The sequence below is a fragment of the Pongo abelii genome, chromosome 2 (genome assembly GCF_028885655.2).
Source record: "Pongo abelii isolate AG06213 chromosome 2, NHGRI_mPonAbe1-v2.0_pri, whole genome shotgun sequence".
NCBI lineage: Eukaryota > Metazoa > Chordata > Mammalia > Primates > Hominidae > Pongo > Pongo abelii.
In genome coordinates this window covers 255,307-281,655 of record NC_085928.1, presented here as the reverse complement: position 1 = coordinate 281,655, position 26,349 = coordinate 255,307, and the positions used below count along the sequence as shown (strand labels likewise).

Sequence of the window (26,349 nt, the reverse complement as noted above, 5' to 3'; positions counted from 1 at the left end):
CCCTTAGTAGTAGAAGACAAAAATAGAAGAGAAAGCAAAAAGCTTACTAGATTGCTGCTTTCCTACAAATCCTATTGTTGGTCACAGGGAACATGATAAAGAAGGTGATGAAAAGGATCTAAATCAGCAGTCTTTTGTCATCAGGGTTGACGTGACCATGTCACTCCTCAGCTAACACATTACTATAGTCACAGCAAGTACCTTGGGATATTAGCTCAGACAGTTGTTTGTGCAATGAACTTGCTTCCTTTAAAATGATTTAAGAAATATAATTGTGTTTTTCTTTTAAAAAGTCACCCAAAGGTTGTCTTCACAATATCCTAAAACTGTTTTCTATGTTTTAATGACTTTAGAAATCAAATAATATCTTCATGTTATCCTCCAAATATAATTGAGATGTTTTGGTCTAGTGTGCTGGTCCACCATATTTATGTATCTTCCTTATGTATAAATCAAGGAGTCCTTGCCATTGTGATATTCACAAAATATGTTTTCCTGCGTAAGGAGTTTACTAGCCTCGTAGTTCAGAAACCTAGCAGTTCTAACTATGGAGATTTTGTACCCACAAAAATGGAAAATTGTGTCTGTCCATGAAGGGTTTAGGATATTTCCTTCATTTTGAATTCTGCTGAGTATAGAAGAAAACTGATTAGTTTTTAAATACAAATTCTTCACATAACTGATGATCATTAATAATTGTATTAAGCTGTTTTCCTCTTTCCCAGCTAAGTCTGGATCCTGCCGTCCACCACCCCTTTATTTTCCTTGTTGTGCTCTGTCATGGTTCACAATACCCTTTTAAATTGTGGAGACAAGTACTCCATTCAGGAGCACACAAGGGCCTAACTTATGCCAAGAATAGAGAAGAGTTAGAAATGACTCTCAATAGTGTGATTTGTAGAGTCCCCCGGATCGCAAGGCAAGGGTCTATGGAACCTGCTCAGGTCAGGTGTTTCTGTGGTGTTCGCTGCCGGTGTGCGTCAGCAGATGTGGCAGGTAAATGGCCACTTGCCCTTGGGGTGAGTTTGGGTTTCTCCAGCTTTCAGGACTTCTAAAAAGTGAGCCTGGTTGCAGCTTCTACAATGCAGTAATCCTGGCCCTTCTCTGAAGGTCCTTTGAATCATTGCTCTTGGAATCACTTCTGGGTTGCTCATCACCTCAGCCTTTCCACCCTCCCTTCCCTTACATCCATGAATCTCAGGTGTGTGTAGGGCTTGGAGAAGGTACTGGCAAACCTCAAGAGGTGCAGGGAGTATTTTTGTTTGCTGCCATAGAACCTCTCAGTGGTGGCATGAATGAGTTCCCAGGGCATTTGCTTCCCTTTGGGCAGGGTTCCCGGTTCTGGTTTCTGACTGACATTATTTTTGTCTCATAGGGTGGCACCTGTGGAAATGAAACGGAGAAATAAGATCCAGCCTTGTTTATCAAAGCCAGCTTTTGCCTCTCTGCTGAGGTAAAAATATACCAGAAAAACCTGTGGCATACAAAATATTCCAAATATGCTTGTAATCATTTTCCACACTTGTTTATTTTTTTAATGCAAATCTTAGCAGTATAAAGTGGACACCCCATATTTAAGGAAGAGCTTGAATATCCTGTCTCTTTTTGTGCTTTTAGTCAGAGCTCTGCATATATTTTAAGAAAAGGCATTGAGGAACTCAATCAAACCAGTATTCTTTTCACACAGGTGAGGCTAGAGAGGTCTATTCGTGTTTGATTATAAAAAAGCGAATTGTTCTTTAGGGTTTTATTTTTCCCCCTTGTTGCTCCCATGTTATTTTCCACCCTTATTATTTTGTGGCGTCTCCTTCCTTGCCTCTAGGTTAAACTTTTTGAGTAGAGATTTTCCCTTTTATTAACTTTTAATGAACTACATAGAATGCAAATAATGATTAATCTACATAAAATGTCAATGATTGTTGATTATGGCTCTTGGGCTTTGTAAAGAATTTACTCTTCTATTCACATATGTTCTTTTCCTCCATCACTTTAACTTTGACAGATTGCTGGTGAAAATGCTCTAGATAACAAGAAATAAAAATCTGTTCTAGGCATGTTTAATTGGGTAAAACAGGCACAATCTGTTCAGCATTTTTTCTATGAAGCATTAAAAATTCATTTTTTTTCTATTGTCTTTTATTACTGCACCTTGTTATTACTGGTTTTTAACTCTTTGGGGCTACAGATCCCTTTATAATCAATCAACTCTCTGGAAAACTGCAAATAGATAAGACTTTTTCGGATATGATTCCAAGTGTGCTATGGCTGCTTGTAGTCTTTCCAGGGGTGTGCATCCAGTGAGGACCCACTGCAAAACTGGAATAGTGTTTTAAACTTTTTTGAACATGACTCAGGAAGAAATACATTTTACTTGGGATCTAGTGCGAACACATGTAATAAGAAAAAAAAAGAATTTTTACCTTTACTACTCCAGATATACTGTGTTCTGTTCCATTCACTTTTTAAAAAGATGCTGATCATGACTCACAAAATTGATTTTATGAGCCACATACGGGTTGCAGAACACAGGTTAAAATGCTACTCTAGAATTAAGATACTCCATAACTTTAGTGAAAAAAGATATCCTTTCCTTTCTGAGAAAACCCAAAAGGGTTAAAGTATTTGTGCAAGATTATTCAGCAAGTATGTAAGTCTACAGTGTAAGTGACAGGTAGATTTATGTTTGTCATGTGGACAGTACTCTCTGAGGGAAGTCCCCTAGAGTGTACTTGAGGCCACTTTCTCAGAAACAGAAAAGACAGCAGCAATCTGGAGAAGCTCTTCTGGGAAACCTGGAGCTTTTATCTTCAGTGTTATAAAGAGAACATCTTTCCTTATAATTAGGCTTGGGTGTGGATTTCGGCTTTGTCATTTATGGGATAGTGACCCCAGACTTGTCGTAGCTGATTCAACTTCACATATATGGTACTTTTAAATTTAGAAATAGCTTAGCATCAGCACTTTTATAATATTACTTTGTTTTTTCCTATATATGGCTATTATTTTATCACTTGCTGTTGGTTTGTTTTTGTTTTGTTTTTACTTCCTGAGTTGTAACATAATTTTCATCTTAGTAGCTGCAAAGTGTTTTCATTTCAGTTGTGTAGTTCCATTGAGTACTCCATTCTATGCAATATTTCAGCACGGTTTAAAGTTATTTTTAAAAATTAGAAAAAATTATACATTTTCATATAGCCAGTATAATGATATGAATTATATGCTATACTTACTTTTAGTTTTGATTTTAAAAGCTTGCAAATATAGTAGGTATTTGGCAAAATCATTCTTTATCCTTTCCTTCCAGGTTTCATCAGTTTCACCCTTTTCTGTGTGCAGCTGATTTTAGAAAGATTGCTTCCTTGTATGGTAGCGATAAGTTTGATTTGCCCTATGGGATGAGAACATCAGGTCAGTAGTATTATTCTTATCTGGTTCTGTTAAATTTGAGTGGTGTTTGATGAGAATGGCATGTTAATATAATTTTAAGGGCTTTTATTCTTTCTGCTTCCTAATGATTTCCAGTGGATATGATTTTGGGATGGAATGAAATGAATTACATTTTAAAATATAAATTCGCACTCCTTTTGAGGCAGTATAGAACCAAAGGATAACAGGGGTAGATTTGTTGTTGAGAAACGACGTTTTACATTTGCTCTGCTGCCATGTGATCCGTGTAAGTTCTGGTGCCTTACTTTATTCTGATTTATAATTAGCAGGAAAACCTGAGGGTTAGCTTCCTCCTAGCTTCCCATGGCTTCTTTTTACCTGTGAGTTTTATCTCATCAGCGATTCTTATCTCCTCAAGCAATCTTTTAATTTAACCAGTGGATATTTTATTTTTGTTAAGTTTAGAGATAATTATTCCATTTTCTAATGATAAAATACTTTCCCTTCTGCTTGTTGATAAGTGATTGGCCCTATATGGCATTAAGTTCTAGATTTTTGAGGGATCATAAAAGCCCAAGGTAACAAGCCTACAGCATTGTGAGTCAGATTTTGCTTATTCAACTGATCCTGTGAGGGCGGGCGTTGTATTTTTTGTTTTATTTTTTATTTTAAAACTATTTTGCAGAGAATTTGAGAATTTAATTGAGTTAAACTTACTATTTCTATTCTAACATCAATTTCAGAATCATGTGCTATTTTAAAATTATATGATTGTTTTTCAGGTTAAATGTGTTGTTTTTTGGGGAGGTTTTCGAAAGTGTCTTTAGAGCATTTACCATTTTGAATGGGCCTGCTGAGTAATGCTGGCTAATTGCAGTTGTATCATTAATTTTTCACAGAATAAATCAATGTGGCCATGCTGGTTGGAAATGGGTTTGTGGTGGAGGGAGTAAGGTGGTTTACTAAGTACTAAAAAGACATGATTATCCTTTTATTCATAACACTCCATTTGTTTTCTAGCGGAATATTTTCGACTTGCTCTTTCAAAACTGCAGAGTTGTGATCTCTTTGATGAGTTTGACAAGTGAGTTTATTTCCTTACTTCTAGTCTGGCTTTTAGCTTCAGCTAAAGTGGTTCAAAATATATACCCCAAGAAATGTAAGATGTATTTACTCAGGAAAATTTCATAGCATTTGTGCATAACAAAAATTTCTAGTAGTAATTTGACACTTAAAAACCTACACAATTAATTTAGATGCTCCATAACTGGTTGGCTCAAAAGTTTGCAGAGTCTTGATGATGATCAACACTGGTCCCAAATCAGGACATTTTTAACCTACATTCATTTTCTTCTAAGTTGTTCCTACTTAAGAATTAGTTCACCCCCTGCTAATCAGCTCATGGCCTCCCTTTACAGGCTGTTTCCCATACTTTTCCATGCATCCTCCAAACTACTGATGAGATTCTTTCTGTTTCACTTCTTAAGGAGATTATTAGATTTTGGAAGCAGCTCTCTTCTTTTTTAATCAGAATTATATTTTAAGGATAAATATACTTGCTTTGATGTTTTCTGACTACAAAAGTAATTTAGATTTTAGGCAATTTTGTCATTAAATAACCCCATATAAATTGAATTGCCAAAAATAGACTTCTTCACTGTTGGGCTTATTTTACAGAGGTAGGTTTATTTCACAAAGTTTCAAGCCACACTTTAGAATTTGGCCAGGGTGCCAGTGTGATAATATGGGTAGTCTACAGAGGTCAGGCCTCCATTAAAAAGGAAAATGGCAGAAATTACCCTCTTGCCCAAGAGAATAGGATGCAGAGAGTGGGGGTAGCGGATAGAGGTCTGAAAGTGTAGACAGAGTTTGCCGTAAGAGCAGTGTTAGATTTTGTCCAGGTTTATCTCATTTTTCTCTGTTGGAGACCAAGATGCTTGAAGTGAAGTGTGTATTTGTGTAATGTGTATTGGTTCATTTCAGTGTTTTATAATTTAAAACTATGCCATCAACCTAATCCATTTTAATTTTGATTGCATATCAACAGCAACCATACATTTTTTCAAGCCCCAAATTGATGTAGCTCTGATTTGTAGAATATTGTTTTTGCAGACCTTTCACATATGTGCTTTATGTTGATTCTCTCTAATTCTGTAAGTTTCTGGAGAAACTGAGGCTAGGTACACAGTTTGTTACACTTGGTAAATGCCAGACCCAGGATGTGAACCTAGATAGTTCAACTCCAGTGCCTGGATGTCTGAGTTAAGAGTAATAAAGGTGGCCGGGTGCTGTGGCTGATGCCTGCAATCCCCTAGCACTTTGGGAAGCTGAGGCAGGCAGATCGTGAGGTCGGAGTTCGAGACCAGCCTAGCCAACATAGTGAAACCCAGTATCTACTAAAAATACAAAAATTAGCCTGGCATGGTGGCGCATGCCTGTAGTCCCAGCTAGTTGGGAGGCTGAGGCAGGAGAATTGCTTGAACCAGGGAGGCGGAGGTTGCAGTGAGCCGAGGTCCACCACTGTACTCCAGCTTGGGCGACAGAGTGAGACTTTGTCTCAAAAAAAAAAAGATAATTGTGAATCCTTGCAGCAATTATCTGCAAATATTTGTAAAGATGCATGACTCTATACATGCAAGCTACTGTCAGGATTCTGGAGGATATATGACTAGAAGTTTTGTTCTTGCCTAGTTTTTATCTAAGAACTAGACTGTGCTTTATTTAGTTGCTTTCATAACCCCTTGTCCCACAGGTGTTCATCTGTTTGTGTATGCCTCCATTGGGCTAATTTTTCTCTTCTTGCTGACTTGGTCTTGCATTTCCTGCCCCTTTCCTCCTGTCACCGGAATCTCCCCATACCTCACCATCATGCTAAGTTCATTTCTTAGCATTACCTTTGTTGGGAGAGAAGTAGAGTGTAGTTGGTGAGGAGGGATTGAAAATCATGCTGACTGCAGGAGTCCTTTAGTCTGAAGTTGCCAAGAGTCTGAAGTGAAGTAAATGTATAGTCAGAGACTCTAGATAAAGAGTGAATGGCAAATAACGCTGTAGGATCCTGGGTTAGCATTGCTGAATTGTGTGTTCGACCTGGGCAAACCTTAGAGTATTTCGAAAATAGGTAAGAATATATTTATGACACCATTATCTTCTATTTGCATAGCACTTTTCAGAGGGGTTCACATGTAGTATTAAATTTTGCCTATATTTTAAGTGAGTCGTTCTATCTTTATCATGTGCCCAGTGTACAACACATAGAAAAAAACAAACCAGGCTATGCCTGAGCAATACATTTTTAGTAAACTCCAGAAAGGCAGAATGGACTGAATTGCCTGAATGCTGCCTCTGAGTCAGCTTAGTTCCTCAAGTGACCTTGTGTAGTTCTCATTTATCTTCTCAGCCTGGGAATAAAGCTCTAGAAGAAAGATGTCTGAGAACAGTCTTTCTTTCTCAGGCAGATAATTTAGACTGCCTTTGGCAGGAGAGTCCTCCCTGAGCCCCTGGCTTGTGGATTTGTGAGCTGGGTCCACACGTCCAAGGAGGAAGGTATTGATATTTAGGCTGGCTTGTCCTTCATCATGGGTCTGTAGGTCAGAGAGTAGGAGCTGAGGTAGAGAAGGATTACTTTCAAGTTACTTTCCTCCTTTTTCTGCTTTCTTTACTGATATTTATATAATTGCTGGCCTTGCTCTGTGCTCATTTTTTCCTACCTGTGCTCTAGAAGGTGCTTGACGTATTTTGAGTTGTAACAGCTAAGCACATTATTTTCCTTGCTTTTTATTCTCCTTCCATCCTCTTTGTCCCTTCTAGAAAGGGTCAGATGTTGTTGCTGTTGTTTCAAATCTGAATCCTTCTACCAGATATAAGTTGTTGTTTTGTCAGATATCCCGTCCGGCTTGTATGATGCCCTCAGTTGGGATAGATTCCACTGTGAATGGGAAAACTCAAAATATCAGTTGTGATTGTAAGAAGGAAGTTTTCCTTTTGTCCAGTTTTCATGTAAATGAACTCTGCAAATAAACTTTCCAGGGCTGGTTCTGTGAGCATCAGGGACCAAGGCTACTTCTCTATCTTGATGCCACCATTCCTAAATATACAGCTTGTTCCTTCTGGTCCGGTATGATGGCTGGAGTTCCACCAATCACGCCTACCTCCCTGCCAGCCAGGAGGAGGAAAGGGCGAAGGGCATACCCCAACCCTTTAAGACATGCCTTCTTCTTTAAGGACATCTCCCAGAAATCCCGTATAACACTTCCTTACCTTGAATGATGTGCTGGAACCAGTTGGTACCAACTTGTGAGAGCTGTATCTCTTTGTATTCAGCTCCATATTTAGTGCCATCAAGGTGAAAGCTTGAAATAGCCAAGGTGAGAGTATTCGTACCATGGGAATTGGCAAACATTACAAATCAGGGCTTTGCCCATTCATACTCCTCCGCCTCCCCCAGAACTGATTGTTAAACATTGACTAGCAACCACTGTTTGCATCCCATTGGATAGGACTCCATCACAAGGCCACCCCTAGCTGGAATGTGGACCGGAAAATGTAGTTTGTATTCCAGGTGACTGTGTGCTCACCTTTAAAAACAAACGTGATTTTAACAGATGAAGGAAACAAGATTATTGGGGAACAAACAGCTGTCTTTACCAATATTCTGCATCATTTCCCTGGTCCCCATCTGTTTTTATGCCTGGTCACTTTCAGGATTCTGAAGTAAAATATCTGACTCTGCTCTCTAACAACTGAGTTCAGTGCATCTTTTTTATCTGCAGCTGCTACTGATTTCTCATGGACACAGGCTCTTCTCTTTATTCTCCAAAGCATAGGCAACATAAGGTGACTAAGTTTAACAAACTTCACTGAAGACTGAGGATTTTTTAAGAGAATTGCATCACAGAAAAGGAATACTAAAAATATGACCACATTCCAAGGCCCTAATCCTTCCTGGCTGTCCATGTAGCTCCTTAGCACCAGTCTGCCCCCTAGTCCTAAGGATTATTGCTTTCTCCTCAGTGGAAGTACATCCTCACACAGCTAGAAACAGCAGCAACCCTAAATTATCAAATCTCAGCTCCCACTTAAAATGCACAGACAAGCTCCCCATCCCCAACCACCAACATTCCTTCTGAAAGCATGCCAAGTTTTATGAAGAATGCTTTAGTCCTGCAGCACAGGTGGTTATATAGTAACTAGACATAAATATCTTACCTAACTAAAGCACCTGTGTCAAGTTAGTTGCCTGCTAAATGGACAAGGATTTGTAAAAGCTGCCTGGTTGCTCTCTGAAGCGGCATCCATTATGTCAGCATCAGCAAAGCTGGGTTAGATTGGCTACCAGCCAGGCCAGGAGCATATCTTTAGAAAACTTAAAAAAGAATTAGACATTAGTGGTGTATTTATTAAAAAGAGTCCTAACTCTATACGGAATATCAATGTCTGCCTCCCTACATTTTGCAGAGTTTCTTTACATTGCAGGATTTTTAGCAAGGAGAGCTTGAGGATGAGGAGAAGTTGTGATTCTACATCAACAGAGTGAATCATTTGTGGTGAATATGCAGAAGCAGCCCCTGCCTGCTTTCTAGCATCTGCTGTGGTCAGATGTTGGGTAAAGGTATAGATGCCTCAGTACTTTTGCCAAAGGAAATGGTCTCTTCCATCAGACAGTAACATACAAGACCTAAGTGATTCCCTTACTTCACAAAAGAGCAAACTGAGATCAGAGAGGTCAGATTACTACACCAAGGTCCTAAGAGGTGCTAAGCAGAGGAGCCAGAACTAGCAACCAGGTCTCCAACTACAGTTCCTTGTGTAGTTTGAGGATCTTCTGGCTGCAAGTAATAGTCTTCACTAGGAGTGATTTAAACTAAGTGGACATTTATTATCTCCTTTATTGTGTAGACATGTGGATTCAGGTCTGCATATTTGTGGTTCCAGCTTGCAGTGTGGGGCTGCTTATGGCTGTACAGACTGTGGATTGCACAACTCCAGGGAGTACCGATTCATTCATATAGTGATCTGAATGGTGCTCCCTGACATTGGACTGTGTACAACTTGCACACATGTTTGGAGTGGCCCTGGTTGGGGGATTGAATTAGTGGCTCAGTGATGTGTAGCCGCTCTAACTTTTTATTATCATGTGTCAATGTCTAAGCAGAAAGGAAGAAGTGAGTAATGAAGTATCCTGTTCACATGATTCTTTTGGCAGCAGCAAAATCTCTTCCAAAAGCATCTAATAGACTTCCCTGATATCTTATTGCCCAGGGATGGGTCACATGGCTATGTCTAGATGAAACATTGGCAGAGGCAATGAGCTCACTATTGTAGGCTTAGGAAAGCAGGGATCTGCTAGCAAGGCACATGGGGTAATGGGTGTTGGGAATGTGAGCGGTATGATTTGCCATAGATTGTTACACTGAAGGTACAGTCATGTGTTTTAATGTACATGATGGTATTGAAGAGAAAATGCATGTCCAAAAGCATTTGTAAAATAAAACACATCGTAGATCATTTGAAATGGGCAACTCAAGTTTGCTTGCTCTATACTGATTGTGTTTAATGTTTCCCTCTGCATAAGGTAATGACTCTTCCAGCTTTTGCCTGACTTTATGAGAAACACACCTTTCACCTGGGGGAAGTGTAATCTCTTACTACCACTGCTTTAGCAGCTTTCCAGATTTTCCATTAACAGGTTCAGGAACCCTGGAATTATTTTGTTTTCTGGGTAAGCAGTTTAGAGCATATGCATTTTCCTACGTGTTTCCAGGGTGGTTGGAGGAGTAAAAGGTAATTGCTTCTCCAAACACGAAGTAGGGAAATAACCTCCATATACTTAATGTAACAACCAAACTTTATTCTAAAAATGCACAGCCTGTGAATCAGGAAGTGTTGTAGATGGGAGGATACAGAGATATAAATGAACTATTCTTTTCTCTAGGGACTCACAATTTACTGCAGCTATTTCTACATGAAAGTTATGTTAATTAAATATGTGAAGTTTTACAGTCACCCAAAGGACACTGAAAGTCATTGTTCCACACATAAAAAGGCAGAGGAAGCCAGAATCACAAGCCAAATGGATGAAGTCAAGGAGAGAATGAATCAGTCCTTTCAGAGTGTGGGGTACTTGCTAGAGAGTGAGGGAAGCAATGAGTAACGAGGAGTGTGATTCAGACAGCTTATCTGTACCATTCCATACTTCCCAGAGCCTTGGTGGTACTACGAATACTAGCTGTAGATAAAGTGTTATTGCCAAAGAGTAGTCGTAGGGATGCCCTCAAAAGAGTTTCTACGTGATTCTCAGAAAAATGCGTACATCTTTGCAATATCATTTACCAGGAGGAAAAGTGGACTTTCATTGATAAGGTTTCCTTTCAAAAGCATTGGCATGATTTCCTATAGTAAAGGCCCTTCTCTCTTTCTGTTTGTCCCCTATAAGCTGACAGGAAAAAAAAGTAGAAAGTGAAACTCCTAAAAATATGGTGACGTAGAGCTGTAAAGAATCTTTGGAATGGGCGTTCTAAATGAGGCAATGTCTATGTTATTTCTTCCTGTTTTTTAAAAGTCCTTGGACTGCTGGGACCATAAGTAGGAGAGGCTGAATATGAGGAATTGCCCTGCAGAAGAGATCTGCCTGAAACCCTAGACCCCTCTTTTTTCTTGGCTTGTAGGGTATGTGGGAGGAGGTCCAGGACCTTGAGTCTGAGTGATGACCAGTGATAATGGCACATGTATATGACAGATGGTAGCTACTCTTACCGTGATACTCTTTGGGGCATGCATTATCTAGGGCTTGATGACCATCTGTAACTCAGTGTGATAGAGTGGAAACTTCTGTGAACACTGAGGTCTAAGCTATCAGTTCATTGTTGAGCAATGTTATATAACTGACTGCGTCTAAGACTGAGCTCAGTCAATCCCATTACTGGGTATATACCCAAAAGATTATAAATCATTATACTAGATAGACATTATACTATATAGACTTTATACTATATGCACATGTATGTTTATTGCAGCACTGTTCACAATAGCAAAGACTTGGAACCAACCCAAATGCCCATCAATGATAGATTGAATAAAGAAAATGTGGCACATAGACACCATGGAATACTATGCAGCCATAAAAAAGAATGAGTTCATGTCCTTTGCAGGGACATGGATGAAGCTGGAAACTATCATTCTCAGCAAACTAACACAGGAACAGAAAACCAAACACCGCATGTTCTCACTCATAAGTGGGAGGTGAACAATGAGAACACATGGACACAGGGAGGAGAACATCACACACCAGGGCCTGTTGCGGGGTTGGGGGCTAGGGGAGGGATAGCATTAGGAGAACTACCTAATGTAGATGACGTGTTGATGGGTGCAGCAAACCACCATGGCACTTGTATATGTAACAAACCTGCACGTTCTGCACATGTATCCTAGAACTTAAAGTATATATAAAAAAATAGACTGAGCTGAGTAACCTTTCCAGGGTCAACTTTAGATATTTGGCTTGTGGGTCAGGAGTCTTTTATAGAGGATAGGGGCCCTGGTGGTATGCTGGTGGCTTGTTGGCCTTTGCCCCAGCATGTTCTGTGTAGTTGGAGTCAGGTAGCCCAGTGTCAGACTGGGAACTCCAGGCCAGGATGGATGCAGGAGCCCCTGAGGCACCTGGGCTCAGGGCGAGGCAGCCCCTTCTCTTGACAGAGGATTGGCCTACAGCCTTCATTGGATGGAGAGGATTAGACTAGATACCATCTGTAGATATTCCCCCTCTACCCCTATGCAGGTTATCTCACGGGAACAGCTGTTATTTCAATCCTGTCTGTTCTTAGCCATGCCTTCCCCAGTGCCCAGCCTTGCTTAGCATTCCTAGTGGAGATGGAGCCAGCTTTAGGAGGTGTAGCCTCTGATCTGAATTAAACTGACCCTGAGGTTATGGAAAGGGCAAGCAAGCTGTGAGTGTGAGAATCGCCCCCTGCTATAGCGCATTCATGGGATGATTTGGGGAGGATAATGGCAATAATACCCTGAGAGGAAAGGGTTTTGAATATTCAGCAGCTCCCATCTCGGCCATACTACATGGCCCCACAGCAGAGAGCCTTTGATAAAGTTGGCTTTCTAGAATAGGGATTGAAGTCAAACTTGCTTGTAAAAGCATCTAGAGTTATGTTATTTTCTTATTTAGAAACAGAGAGCCCAGGACCATGAGGCTTCCGCCTGCTGGACAGCAAGGACTTCCAGTAGCTTCTCAGCTGTTTTCCCGGTCACTTTCAGAAGCAAGGCTGCTATAGCTAATTGATGTATGAAAGATGTAATTACAGCCATTGATAGGGAAAATATCAGCAATATGATGCACTTGGAAACTCAGAAAAAAGTCAAAAGGCTGTACCATGACTCTCACAGTAGCCAGATCTGAATATAAAATCTAGTCTCTTCTGGTGATGGAGAAAAGGAAGTGTCATCCATACAAGATGAATTTACGCTCGGAACCCCAGGAGGTCCCGCACGTAGGAAGTGCCTGCAATCCAAGTACCATGCTCTTTACTGCCTCTCCTGCTTCCAGCACTGTCCCTGGGGTCATCCAAACCAGTACAGCAACCCAGCTGGCCTCTCTTCTTCTGAAAACATCTCCAACTTCAACAATACCTTGAGATACCATATTGCTAGTATTTCAAAAACTGCTGCCAGCAGGGAGGAGGCCAATGGCATGCCCATAGATCATGTTCAGCCTCCAAGTGGCCTCATCATCAACAAAGAATCTGAAGTTTACAAGATGCTTCAGGAGAAACAGGAGTTGAATGAACCCCTGAAACAGTCCACCTCTCTCCTGATTTTGCAGGAAATCCTGGAGTCTGAGATAAAAGGGGATCTCAACAACCCTCAGGATTCAGAAGTGTTAAAACTCCTGACCCTAAGTGGCTGCATCAATTGGAAATGCTCAGAAGGTGCCCATGTGTGACAAATGCGGTCCTGGCATTGTAGGCATGTTTGTAAAGCTGCGGGGACCATCATCCCCTCCCTGAATCTTACGTGTGCACTGATTGTGACACTCACCCAAAAGAGAAGGGTTTTTTTTTTTTTTTTTTTCTCCCATCAAATCTACTGTGAAGAGCATGCCCAGGAGCAAGTCACGCCACCTGGGGGTACGATGTGGTCATCATGTTCCCCAAGTGATCCAGCAGACCTGCACTGACCACTGTTCTCCACCCAGCCTCTGCTGCAGCTTGTTCTCTAAATGTGCTGGCCTTGTCTCTTGAAAGTTCTGTACATATTCCCCCAACCCCCCCCCCCCAACCCGCTTACCTTGGTTTTATCCCTGCTCATTGAACCTTGAGTCCCCTGTCTTGGTTAACTGACTCACACTGACTGTGTGGTGCCTGCCCACTTTTACAATGAAGGGCAAACTGTTTTTGTTCAGTGTCCCCTTGCCGGCAACACTGTGTACCTTCCTTCCCTCAGTTCTTCTCTGCTACAAATGGACATCAGCCACATTTGAACCAAATCAAATACAATATGTCTGACATTTATTTCATTTTTGCTCAATCTATAGACTCCCAGAAAAAAGAAATTAAAAAAAACAAAGAAAATTTAAATGAACAAACAGACCCTTTTGGAACCCACTGTGACATGAGACGTGTCCACAAGGAGAGGTTTCAGGCACACACTGAAGGAGCATCTGCTGGACAGTCCTCCCCGCCCCCAAGTCCTTACCAAACTGTGCCACTGGTACTTATTTTTCTTGACTGATTAGGTAGACACTGATTTAGGCATGACTCTTTAATATTTGAGAGCCTAGAGCTTCCAATTAAAATGTTAAAAGTATTTTTTAAATTTTAAACCTTACAATCAGATGAACTGTACTACTCAAAAAAGGTAAATTTAATGAATATAGGAGTGTGTACATCATCTCCTGTTTACCTGACAAAGCCAATGCTTGGCTCTTTTAAACAGTTTCCGAATTCTCACATTCTCCATGTTTCCATGTTCTACAGTGTTTGTACAGTTTAGCTACTCATTGACTTCCTAAAAGCCTTAAGGTCTTGAGTTCATCTGGTCTGCCAATTTTATGGGTCTCAGGGAAACAGTGTTCTCTTTAGACTTCCCATGCCATGAGGGCCCTGGAAGGATAGCCTCAACAACTTTCCCTTCTGTGGTTTTGTTCCCTAGCGGGCAAGGACAGAGTCTATTTTGTCATTTCTCCAGGCCTGCCTGGGTGAGGGTAAGAGCTGGGAGAGAGATGGACCAGCAACACGGAGTTCCCCTTTGTGTTCTACTTTAAAGCTCTTTGCCAGGAACACCACATGAACTTTTAGTTTGTATTGGTTAAGCTCCAAGGACCAGTCCATGTTTGGGGAATTGAAGTGAGCATGGGCAGGGTACAGAAAACTGCACTTTTTTCACCAGATTCCAAACTGTCCATCTCCACACTTACGCAGCAGAGAGCCAGAGGTAGAATCTTCGAGGAGTGGGTGATGCTGGCAAAAAATGTAGACCTGCATAATGTAAAACACACATGCAGGGTCCTATATGGAGGTGTGTTTCACAGTCTCAAGTTCTGGATCCACATGCTAGTTGCACTTTGGAGTATGACTTTAAAATGTTACATAATAGATTTCTGAACCTCTTTCTTCATTTGTATACTGGGAATATCAGGCTTACTTATCTCAGTAGGTGGGTATGAGAATCAAATGAGAGAACGTGTATGGGCTGATAATAGTTGCTGACAATGATATGCTCTTCCTCTAGAATGTTACTCATGGAATCATTTATCTTTTTAATACAGCTCTAGACTTGTAAGTTGCAGTTGGTTCTTTTTCTACTTGCGCAACAAGTGGAATTTGGCACTGGGTTTCTGACAGTATGCATGGATTCTTAGAATCAGTTTTGTAAAAGATGGCTCAATCTCTCACTTGTCCATCTGTCCAACAGCATACCCTGTAAAAAGTGTGTGGTGGTTGGTAATGGAGGAGTTTTGAAGAATAAGACATTAGGAGAAAAAATCGACTCCTATGATGTAATAATAAGGTAAATATATTTTCTATTTGCTACCCTAGAATTGTTTCAAAAGAATATGGTTTCTTACCTTAATACAGCTGTGTTTTGAAAGGAAGGGGAGATGTTTCCATTTTTTTTTTTTTTTTATTGCACAACCTTCTCTCTTGGTTGTTGGCTAGAGTTAGACCTAGATTTCAGGTTACTCATTTAGCAAATATTTGTTAAGTCTCCTTAGTTCCTTAGTATGCCAGCATGCTTCTAGCCACAGGAGAGAGATAGCAGTGGATAAGAACAATGTTTGTGCTCCCTGTGGAGGGAAGAAAATGAGTAATTAAATATATAAAAATAATAAATGCCACACATAATTTAAAAAGGATATAACAGAGAATCTTTGAATGGCTCCTTTGTAATGATTGACCACTTTGAGAAAGAGACATCTAAGCAGGGCCCAAGTGACCACGCAGCAACAGCCATATGAAGATTATGGTAGAGCAGTCCAGGCAGAAAGGATGTTTGCTGCAGGGCCTCAGGAGGAGATGATCCTGAGTTTGAGAGGAGTAGCAAAGAAACCCAGTGAAGCTGGAAAGTAGCAGGCAGCGGGAGAGTGGTGCAATTGGAAGCTGAAGCTGTGAGCAAAGATCAGGCTGCATAGGACTTTGTAAGCTAGGATTAGAAACTTGGATTTTAAGTACAACAGGAAGCTTTTAAAGGGTTTTAAGCAAGAGAACAACGCAGTCTAGTTATGTCTTAAATATTCTGGCTGTGGCATGGACAATGGAATGTGAGGGACAAGGGTGGAAATGAAGAGGCCAATTAGGTTGCTGTATTCGGGTATAATATGATGGTGGCTTGGGACAGGATTGTCATAGGAGAGGAAGAGTTATGTGGACTGACTGCAGATGTGTTTTAGACACAGAGCTATCAGGATTAGTTGCGGTATTAGATGTGAAGAGTAATGAGAATAAAGAAATCAAGGATGCCTCCTACTCTGTTTTCAGCTTAGGAGATTGGCTGGAGAGTGGTATCATTTATTAAGTTGGGGAAGACTGGTATAGGAGGAGGTTTAGAGGAAAACCATTATATGAACATGTTAGATTTGAGATGCTTATTAGATTTGCAGTGGGTATGTCGAGTAGGCAGTTGGATAAACAGGTTAAAATCTTGATGGTGTGTGGCCTATAAGCTGTATTTAAACCATGGACTGGGTGAGATTTCCCAAGGAGAGACTGAGAGAGAGAGAAGAGAGTGAGGCTGAGCCTCGGAGAACTCAAAATGTAGAGGTTGAGCAAAGAAAAAGGAATGTGTAAAAAAGATGAAGAAGATCCACCAGTGAGGTAAGAAGAAAATCGGGAGAAAGTGATCACAGAAGCCAAGAGAGCAAAGTGTTCCAGGACAGAAGGAGTGACCAGCTGTGTCCCAGTGCTGGTGAGAGGTCATGGAAGATAAGGACAGAGTGGTGACCATTGGACTGGTGACCTGAAGCCCATTGACACTCCCAATAAAAGCAGGCTTAGAGGCGTGATGTGGCAAGAAGCCCAGCTGGACTAGGTCGAAGAGAGAATGCAGAGAATGTACACCTGAATGTACAGATGAAGATATAGAGAAACCAATGTAGTCCAGAGATTTTGCTTCAAAGAGGAGTTGAGAAATCAGATGGCAGTTGGAGTTTTTTTTGTTTTCTTCTTTTGAAGAGATTGGAGACACTATAGTATATGGGTTAACTGGTGGAAACGAGAAAGAGATTGGTGTGGTAAAAGAGAGGGGAAGGGGGTTCAGAACACAGGTGTGGTTAATGTTTCGTAATGGAAAGGAGAGCCAGGATTGTGGTTACAACTACCAAGAGTCCCTCTGATGTAGTGAAGGGAAAATACAGACCTTTCTATCTCTATTTAGTGAAAGGTCGAGATAAGGTCATCATCTGGGATAAGTGTGTGTGTGTGTGTGTGTTAGGAGTAGCTATGAATAGTTTAAAGAATGGCAAAGTTAGCATACTGAGGCAATACATTAGGATGGTTTGGCAGTGTTGGGGGTTTTGAGGGGTTACAAGCTGCCTAGGGTTTCTGCATGGTGAGGTCACCTTATTATCTGTTTACTATCCATTTTGAGGAAGCTGTGATAATTTACCTACAAAACAATTTTGAAGCAATCACAGGTTTCTCTACCCATAATTGTCTAAATCTGATAATTTAGAGCCACAGGAAGCCCTTGCAGGAAAATATCGTGGGTACAACATTTTGAAAGTCATCTCAAGTGTTAATAAGTCTGTTCGTCTTATATTACATAGAATCAGTAGCAAAGGGCAAAACAGTATTTATCCTCCTTGGGGACACTGTTTTGGAAACAAAGCATTTCTTTTTTTATAGCATGCCTTCATAATGTGTGCATAAATAGTGCATGTTCAATGTTGGCTTTCAGCATACACAAACCCAACAGTAGATCCTTTGTGGTTCTTTAGTTTACTCTAGCAATAGACATTCATTTGGTTGTGCTTGAATATAATATAGCAAATTTATATTGTTAACCTTATTTCAGAGTACAACAATTTTGATGGGTCTTTAAACCAACTTAAATGTGATTCTTCTTACCTGTCAGTCACACACATCCATGTGCTACATGACTGTGTGGCTTTGAGCAAGTAATTTTCTCTCCAGGTGTTTGTCCTCCAAGTTCTCTTTCAACTCTGGTATCCTGTGGCTCTGTGTTCCCATTTTTTTTTTTTTTTAATTTAGTCTTCAGTTCCCCTGGAGGTAAGACTGAATTATCATTGACTTCACAATTAATTTTCAAATACAAATGAACATTTCTGCCTTTGATCAACCAACTATTTCATGAAAAGGAATCATCTCCTTGGCCATTATGTGTGAAAGATTGATCTATTGCTTTGTGGCTTCAGAGCACAGGATAAAAGGCTGATGTTTGTCCAACTCTGAAACCTCTGAGAACTGTGATGGAAATGGCACATACTACACTTGGTCTACACATCTTGTATGTTTTACTATCCACAGAATGAATAATGGTCCTGTTTTAGGACATGAAGAAGAAGTTGGGAGAAGGACAACCTTCCGACTTTTTTATCCAGAATCTGTTTTTTCAGATCCTATTCACAATGACCCTAATACGACAGTGATTCTCACTGCTTTTAAGCCACATGATTTAAGGTGGCTGTTGGAATTGTTGATGGGTGACAAAATAGTAAGTAGGCAAAATTGTTCTGCCTTCAGATTACCTTTAGTGCCTTTTTTCCTTAAAAAACAGACAGCCACACTGTTCTATTCTCTGTATTTTTACTTTCAGAACACTAATGGTTTTTGGAAGAAACCAGCCTTAAATCTGATTTATAAACCTTATCAAATCCGAATATTAGATCCTTTCATTATCAGAACAGCAGCTTATGAACTGCTTCATTTTCCAAAAGTGTTTCCCAAAAATCAGGTATGTATTTATCTCTGCATGGTTTCAAACTACAGATCTGGCTGAGGTAGGATAGAGGGTCCTGGGAACTCTCAGAAACTGTATGAGAACCACAGCTCACGAGATGATTTCTGAGGGCCATCTGTGAATTAGTAAAAGTAGTTATCTATGGATATTATCTTTATGTTTTTCATTTATGTTGCAAGGAAATGTAATTTTAAGTTGGGTTTTTTTTCCTGCCCTTGTAGGGCCTTCCTGGGGTCTCTTTGTACATGCCGAAACAATTTATCTTTCATAACTCTGTCTTCAGTGTTCTGCAGTGAGGAGAGTCTGACTGGGTGGGCTGACGGGCAGGCTTGTGCTCAGAGTAGCTGGCCTGGCTTCAGGACAAGTGTGTGGCTTTGCAGGCTAAAAAGAACTGTCTGAGATGCTCTGATAAAAATATCACAGGAAAGCCAGAGGAAAGGTGAGGAAGGACAATAAAGTAGTCCAGAAACATTTCTGTGGTCAGAGGAAATGTTGGCATTAAATTCTCAAGAAATGGTAGTTACAGCAATATTGAAAGAGTTCTTGAAACTTCAAAATGAAATCTCATTGACTTTCACTCCTGTTTGCCTTCTTTCCCTAGAAAACAATACTCTAGACCCATACAGTGGCAGAGATATTTTTCACCGGAAGCTTGAGTAACTGTATAACATGATACCTTGGTTGAAATGAGTTTTCCCCCCTTCTTAAAGTAGGGAAAAATCCAAAGAAATAAATATACATCATGTATTTTCATTTCATTTCATGTATTTTCATTATGTATATTTAGCATGATAAAAATTGTGATTAAGAAATTCAAAAGTGTTATATGCTGAAAACAAATGTTAGTGTTGTACACTGAAAATAAAGGAATATTAAAAGTCAGAAAGGAAGTCACCATTCTTGTCTCTTCCCTCTACAACCCATGTAATCTCTCAAGCTTTTCTACCTTTTATGTGCTTCCAGACTATTTGCTATGCATTCATAAACACATACCCTTTTTGCTTGCTCAGTATAATTATGATTATACCATAGGTATTGTTGTTATTTTTTTTCCCTTTATTTAACTCTTCCCCTATTTATAGACACTCAGATATATCCAACATTTTCTTCTCTTTAAATAATGTAGCAGTACATGTGTTTATAGGGGTTTTCTGCCCATTTGTTGGATTTCTGTAGGATAGACTTCTGGAAGTGGAATGCTCAAGTCAAAAAGCATACAAGTTTTAAATTTAAACCTGACTTCCTAGTAATTTTGAGGGTAAAGGACAGCTTCTGAATGTGTGTTTTGTGACTTTTCAGTTCCTATATTCCTAAGTGAAATATGATCAGGTATATCTCTTGCTTCTTCATTTTAGGTAATATCTTTAATTCCAAAAGCACAGGAAGACCCTGAGCATACTTAGTGATGACATTAGAACTAGCTGTAGCTACATCAAAGTCCCAGTAGGACATGGTGTCCCAGAAACCAAATGCTGTATTTCAACAGAAGTCAGCCGTGTCGGATGCTGTCCAGAGGTTGAATGTAAATAATAAACCCTGGTTTTAGAAACATGGAGGTCATATTGGTGATATATATTGACAACAAGAAAGAAGGAAAAAGCCTGCTTGAATTGGGTTGAAGAGAACCTGGGACATGAGCAAGCAGCAACAAATCTTTAGTGGACTTTTTGCTAGAACAAGGATCGGAGAAATGAAGCAGTAGTTGGAAGATGATATAGGATCAAAGAAGCGTGTTTTGTTTATTTTTGGTCTGTGTATATGCTGAAGGGAATGGTTCAGCAGAAAGAAACACTGATGATGAGGGGAGAAAGTAGATAAGTACAGAAGTAAAACTGTTGAGAAGTGATATGGGATAAAATATACACTAGTGAAAAGTTGCTGGAGTTACATCTCATCCATTGTAAGAGGAATAAGCACCGCAAATATGAGTAACGATACAGGTAAGATGGTAGATTTGGAGTTGGGATGATGAAGTCACTCTTTTGACTGCTTTTGTTTCCTTAAAAAAATAAAGATTAAATAGTCAAATTAGGAAGGAGACTAGGGCTGTTGGAGGATACAAAATTATAAATTCTCATCTTGGAGAGTAGGAATGGAAATTTACTAGTCAAACATAACTGGATTGCTGGGCATACTTAATGCCTGTTTGAGGGTTGGGTCATAAATTCAACATTCAACCAGGTAAGCATATTTTTCTCTTGCCCTATTCTGTTGCTGGGGTGTGGGTACAGGGTGACTGCCGTGCTTATTCCTCTTATAAGAGTTGGTCAGGTGGTAATATAGGTTCTGTGGGTGATGGCTGCAGAAGGGCTTGTCTACATAAAGGAATGGTTATAAAGACGGATGAAAGACTCTTAAGATGTGAAGAACGGAAGTAGAAGACATGAAAAGGGGCAAGGAGAAGGAAAAAGTAATGGGATCAATGAGGCTGAATGACTCCTAGGTTACAAGGGTATATAGGATAAAGAAAAGTTTATGCTGAAGGCAGTTAATGCTTTCGGACAAGTTTGCCTCCTGGAATTGATTTGATTTGATTGTGCTTCTTCGATTTTTTTTCTTTTCCTCACAATCATAGTAAGTCATATGTAATTTTAATGGGAACTGTAAGAAACACTTTATTGAAAGTGTTATGTAAAAAGCTTAAGATGTATCTTGTTTTTTGCTTTGAAGGCCATCTCAGTGAGAATTACAATTTTTGAAAGCCAAAACCCTCTTGTCAAATATCTATCACACTGGTTTTCAAGATATATGTAAGATAAGGAAAGACGATGCTTGGTTTTTCTTTCTAAAAATATAATGGTGCAGTTGAGATTGTGATATTGCTATGTGTGCATTTGGAATATTTATTTTCTAGTCAGATACTGTTACAATTTGTCATTGAAGTACTAGATTAGCCTTTCCCTAGAGTTAGTTTAAATGGTGAGTATAAAATATAGCTATTCGAAGGAGAATTTATATGAAGTCTTTTATCATGATTCCATCCATTTGCAAATTAAGCTGTCCTTACATTTCATACATGTGTTCAAAATTCCCAGGCTTTGCTTTTGCCATAAGGAGCCTGACTCATCATGTTTTTGTATTTTTTAAATCAATACAGCAACATTCTCTTCCTTAAGCCTCACAGTATTCTTTCATGGGATAGTTGTCCTCTGGGCTAATATCACAGCTATATTTTATTTTAAAGATTTCCTAAGATTTTAGTCACAGTTTATATTTTTTTTAGAGTTAAGGTATATATGCATACTCTTTGGGGCTTGAGCCTTATAATGAGAGTTTAATTATTTCTCTCCTTATTAAATGTTTAGAAATCCCTGTTTTATATGATTCAGCCAACAAAATATGCTTTGGTAACAAGTAGCTCCTTTTGCTTAAAAAATTCTTTTTCATTCCCTCCCCCAGAAACCTAAACACCCAACAACAGGAATTATTGCCATCACACTGGCGTTTTACATATGTCACGAAGTTCACCTAGCTGGTTTTAAATACAACTTTTCTGACCTCAAGAGTCCTTTGCACTACTATGGGAATGCCACCATGTCTTTGATGAATAAGGTAATATACGTATGCTTTGGACTAATCTTTGAGGGATGGAAAGCCCATATTTTCTCTTCTCACATTCATTTTACTGAGGGACTGGGTTTTGAGGGGTTGAGGGCTTGATGGGGATTACAGGGCTACCAAGGGTTGTAACTAGAACTCATGTTCAGGATCATTTTACTACAGCATCAAATCCCAATTTATGGGCCTCATGGTTATTGCCAAGCATCATCAAACCCATATAAGTACAGAACCTTACTTTAGATATTATATCATATTTGCACTATTGAAATTCAGGCAACCTGCTGTGTTTGAGATATTAAAATTCACCTTGCATTGCTATGCTTAATTATTCTCATTTGTTTTTAAGTAGACAAGATGGTGTAGAATATTTTAACCCTACAAGAGAATCTTCATGATCAAAAAGGTTACCAACTTTCATACTGGATCACACTTCTCTTGAATAGGGATTAATAGTGAGGATTTGTATTTTATTTATTTTTTTAACAATTTTAGTTTAAATTTTTTTTTCTTTTTTTTTTTTTTTGAGACAGAGTCTCACTCTGTCGCCCAGGCTGGAGTGCAGTGGCATGATCTCAGCTCACTGCAACCTTCGCCCCGCAGGTTGAAGTGATTCTCCTGCTTCAGTCTCTCTAGTTTCTGGGATAACAGGGGCCCGACACCACGCCCGGCTAATTTTTTTTTTGTATTTTTGTAGAGATGAGTTTTTGCCATGTTGGCCAGGCTGGTCTTGAACTCCTGGCCTCATGTGATCTGCCCGCCTTAGCCTCCCAGAGTGCTGGGATTACAGGCATGAGCCACTGTGCCTGGCTAAGGATTTGTAATTTACTTGACTGGGAAGGAGTTTCCTAGTTTTCTAATTCTAACTTAAATTAGTACTGCACCACAAGTGATGGGATTAAAATGTTATCTGTATACTTTTAATATTGAAATATTACTTGATAAAAAGTATATGGATGTATCTCATGAAATCGGTCCCCTTGAATCACCCCACTATATAAGCTGAGGAAGTGGTATAAATCAGGTTAGATTTAGTATTGTCTTTTGTCCCTCCCCTCGACCTTCTGTCCCCACCACGTAAGACAAGCACTTAAGTATTTCAAGAATGAGGTGCCCCAACAGACTTTGGATCAGGCTTTCTCCTCAGCCCTAAACTTTCCTGTAGCACTTGTGGTATTTCAAGTGTCATCTAAAGAGCAGAATATTAAAACAACTTCCTCAGGAAGAAAAGCTGGATATTCATGTATAGAACAGTAATTTTTAACACATCTTAAACTGAACCAGGCATTATAATGGTTTCTTATCTCCAGACTGATTTTTTTTTGTTTCTTTTTAAACTGAGCTCTAGGGGCTTCTTCCATTAAAGTGAACAACTCAAAATTTTGGTCTCCAGATTTGTATTGTACCATGATTCGGTCTACCAGGGTTTGATATGAAGGAGTCTTACTTACGTGAGAGGTGAAATGGAAAGAGTGGGCTGTAGGGAAAGCTTTTGCACAAGCACCAGCAAGGAAAGTAATTTAAAAGACTTATCAAAAGTTAAAAGTACATGCAACCCGTTACTTAACATTCAAGTTCTTTATTCAAAATTTTTTAGATATAAATTATCCCACTGGTGCTGCTAATACTTTGAGATTGGGAAAGATGGTAATTGTATTTTTCTTCTTTAGAACGCGTATCACAATGTGACTGCAGAGCAGCTCTTTTTGAAGGACATTATGGAAAAAAACCTTGTAATCAACTTGACTCAAGATTGACTCTACAGACTCAGAAGATGATGCTAACAGTGTTAGTTTTATTTTTGTACTGCAATTTTTAGTTTAAAATATGTTGGATGCACTCGTCAAATAATTATGTATATTGTCTGTTGCTGCCTGGTGATTCATAACCACCAGCTTAATTTCTGTGAATACTGTATATTTAACTTATGAAAACCAAGAAATGTTAAGATATCAGGAAAATAAGTTTTGATTGTTTTTAAAATAAGCTAGTTTTCTGAGGTGTTTTCACATGTCTTTTTATAGTTACTTCATCTTAGATTTTTGAAGGGATATGACTTCCTACTAAGGATTTAGTTTACCACAATAATTCTGACTACAATAAGACATTTTGAGAAGTATATTTGGCTACTGTAAACACGGCTGGTGGAAAATCACATGATTGTGGCTTGATGTGACAAGCCGAAACCACTTGGCTCTGGAAATCTAAGTTCATACTGGTTTAATTAAGCTCTCCCCTGACAACCCCCCGAATTAAATGAACCATGATTGTGAAGAGTAATTTGGTACAATGAAGGCAGTGTTTTTAAGTTAAAGGAAATGGGCTAAACATAAAGTTCTTATTAGATAAGTAAATAACTAAAGAATACAATTACTAAACTCTGATGGCTTTGTATTATTTTAACTTTATACAATGAAGCTAAGCTAGGCAAGCTCAAGAAGGAAAAAAAAATCTTGAACATTATTTTTTTTTGCCTGACTTATTCATTAAATTTTGAAGGTTTTCCACTTGAAGTAAATTAGGAAAGGTAAAGAAGATAATAGAACAAGTAAACACTTAAGAAAAGTCAAGCTGAGGCCGGGCATGGTGGCTCACACCTGTAATTCTAACACTTTGGGAGGCCGAGGGAGGCAGCTGGATTGCCTGAACTCAGGAGTTCAAGACCAGCCTGGCCAACATGGAGAAACCTCATCTCTACTAAAATACAAAATAATTAGCTGGGCATGGTGGTACGCGCTGTAGTCCCAGCTACTCGGGAGGCTGAGGCACGAGAATTGCTTGAGCCCGGGAGGCAGAGGTTGCAGTGAGCCGAGATCGCGCCACTGCACTCCAGCCTGGGTGGCAGAGCGAAGCTGTCTTCTAAAAAATATAAAAAGTGAAGCTGGCATTTTTGGATTTAAATGGTACAAAAAGAATATCTCATTTTCCCATGATTAAAGCTAATCTTCAGACGGAAAGCTTGCCTGGCTACCTAGGGTGCACCAGAGAATCTGATCCAATGCAAGCCAGTCAATCCTACAAATGTGGTGAGCTAGTCTCCCTTCCTGTATTTTAATAAATGTAACCAAAGGCCACCTGGAGGTAGGGGAATGAGAGATGAAGGAACAGAACAATAGAGATTATAAGGATGGAACTAAAAGTTGTCAGAACAGGTGTGAGCTGAAGAAAGAAAGAATTACTCTCTTTTGAACAATAAATACAATTGGGAAACACTGGAAAACCATGGCTTGATTGATTGATTGATTACTGACAACCAACCTGCCTCTAAAGAGGGTGTATAAAGGGTGAAATACATTAGATTTGGCTCAGAAACAGAATGCAGTACTTATAAAGCAGGATAAAGGGGAGAATAGTAGTAGCTGATCTAACCCAGATCAGACATTATGAATACCAGCATATGTTTACAGAATGCCACAGTTTTGATTCTTCTTATAACTTTGAGGTGCAAAAGGAAGGTACCAGAACTGGAATCACATGTAATCAGTGTGATTTTCCCCTCATACCACATACCCATAGGCTGCAGTGTGGCTGCTGAAGTTCAGTTGATATAAAGTAAATCAGGCTTCAAAAAGGATGGTGCTGTGGGTACACAAGGACATAAAGATGGGAACGATAGACACTGAGGACTGCGGCGGGGGGAGCGAGGGGAAGGCAAGGGCTGAAAGACTATGTATTGGGTACTATGCTTACAACCTGGATGATGGGATCATTCATACCACAAACCTCAGTATCACACAATATACCCATGTAACAAACCTGCACTCTGCACATGTACCCTTAGAATCTAAAATAAAAGTTGAAATTATTCTTTAAAAAAAAGGATGGCGCTGGTCATAGAAAAAGTCAAGGTAAAAACCAACAGTGGCATTTTCAAATGTTGCTGGAAGCACAATATTGGCCATAAATTAGGTTAAAATGGAAGAATCTGGCATTTTATAGTATAAGGAAAAGCTACAAACCTCAAGGTTGTTTTATTTAAACCAA

General features: G+C 39.5%; 1 protein-coding gene and 1 pseudogene across 8 annotated transcripts in view; both read left to right on the top strand.

The window, feature by feature from the left end:
• ST3GAL6 (ST3 beta-galactoside alpha-2,3-sialyltransferase 6) overlaps positions 1 to 25,585 on the top strand; it is a 60,730-nt gene extending 35,145 nt beyond the window's left edge. For 5 of the 8 annotated variants that reach the window (XM_009238653.4, XM_063721509.1, XM_009238650.4 and 2 more), the window contains 8 exon segments: positions 1,376 to 1,453; positions 3,305 to 3,408; positions 4,408 to 4,471; positions 15,304 to 15,399; positions 18,375 to 18,561; positions 18,664 to 18,801; positions 22,207 to 22,359; positions 24,036 to 25,585. In XM_009238653.4, coding sequence (XP_009236928.3) covers positions 1,376 to 1,453; positions 3,305 to 3,408; positions 4,408 to 4,471; positions 15,304 to 15,399; positions 18,375 to 18,561; positions 18,664 to 18,801; positions 22,207 to 22,359; positions 24,036 to 24,122 — 907 coding nt within the window. In that variant the 3' untranslated portion in view covers positions 24,123 to 25,585. 8 annotated transcript variants of the gene reach the window in all.
• On the top strand, positions 9,285 to 13,548 carry LOC129058408 (PDZ and LIM domain protein 1-like; annotated as a pseudogene).
• Positions 25,586 to 26,349: the final 764 nt, after the last annotated feature.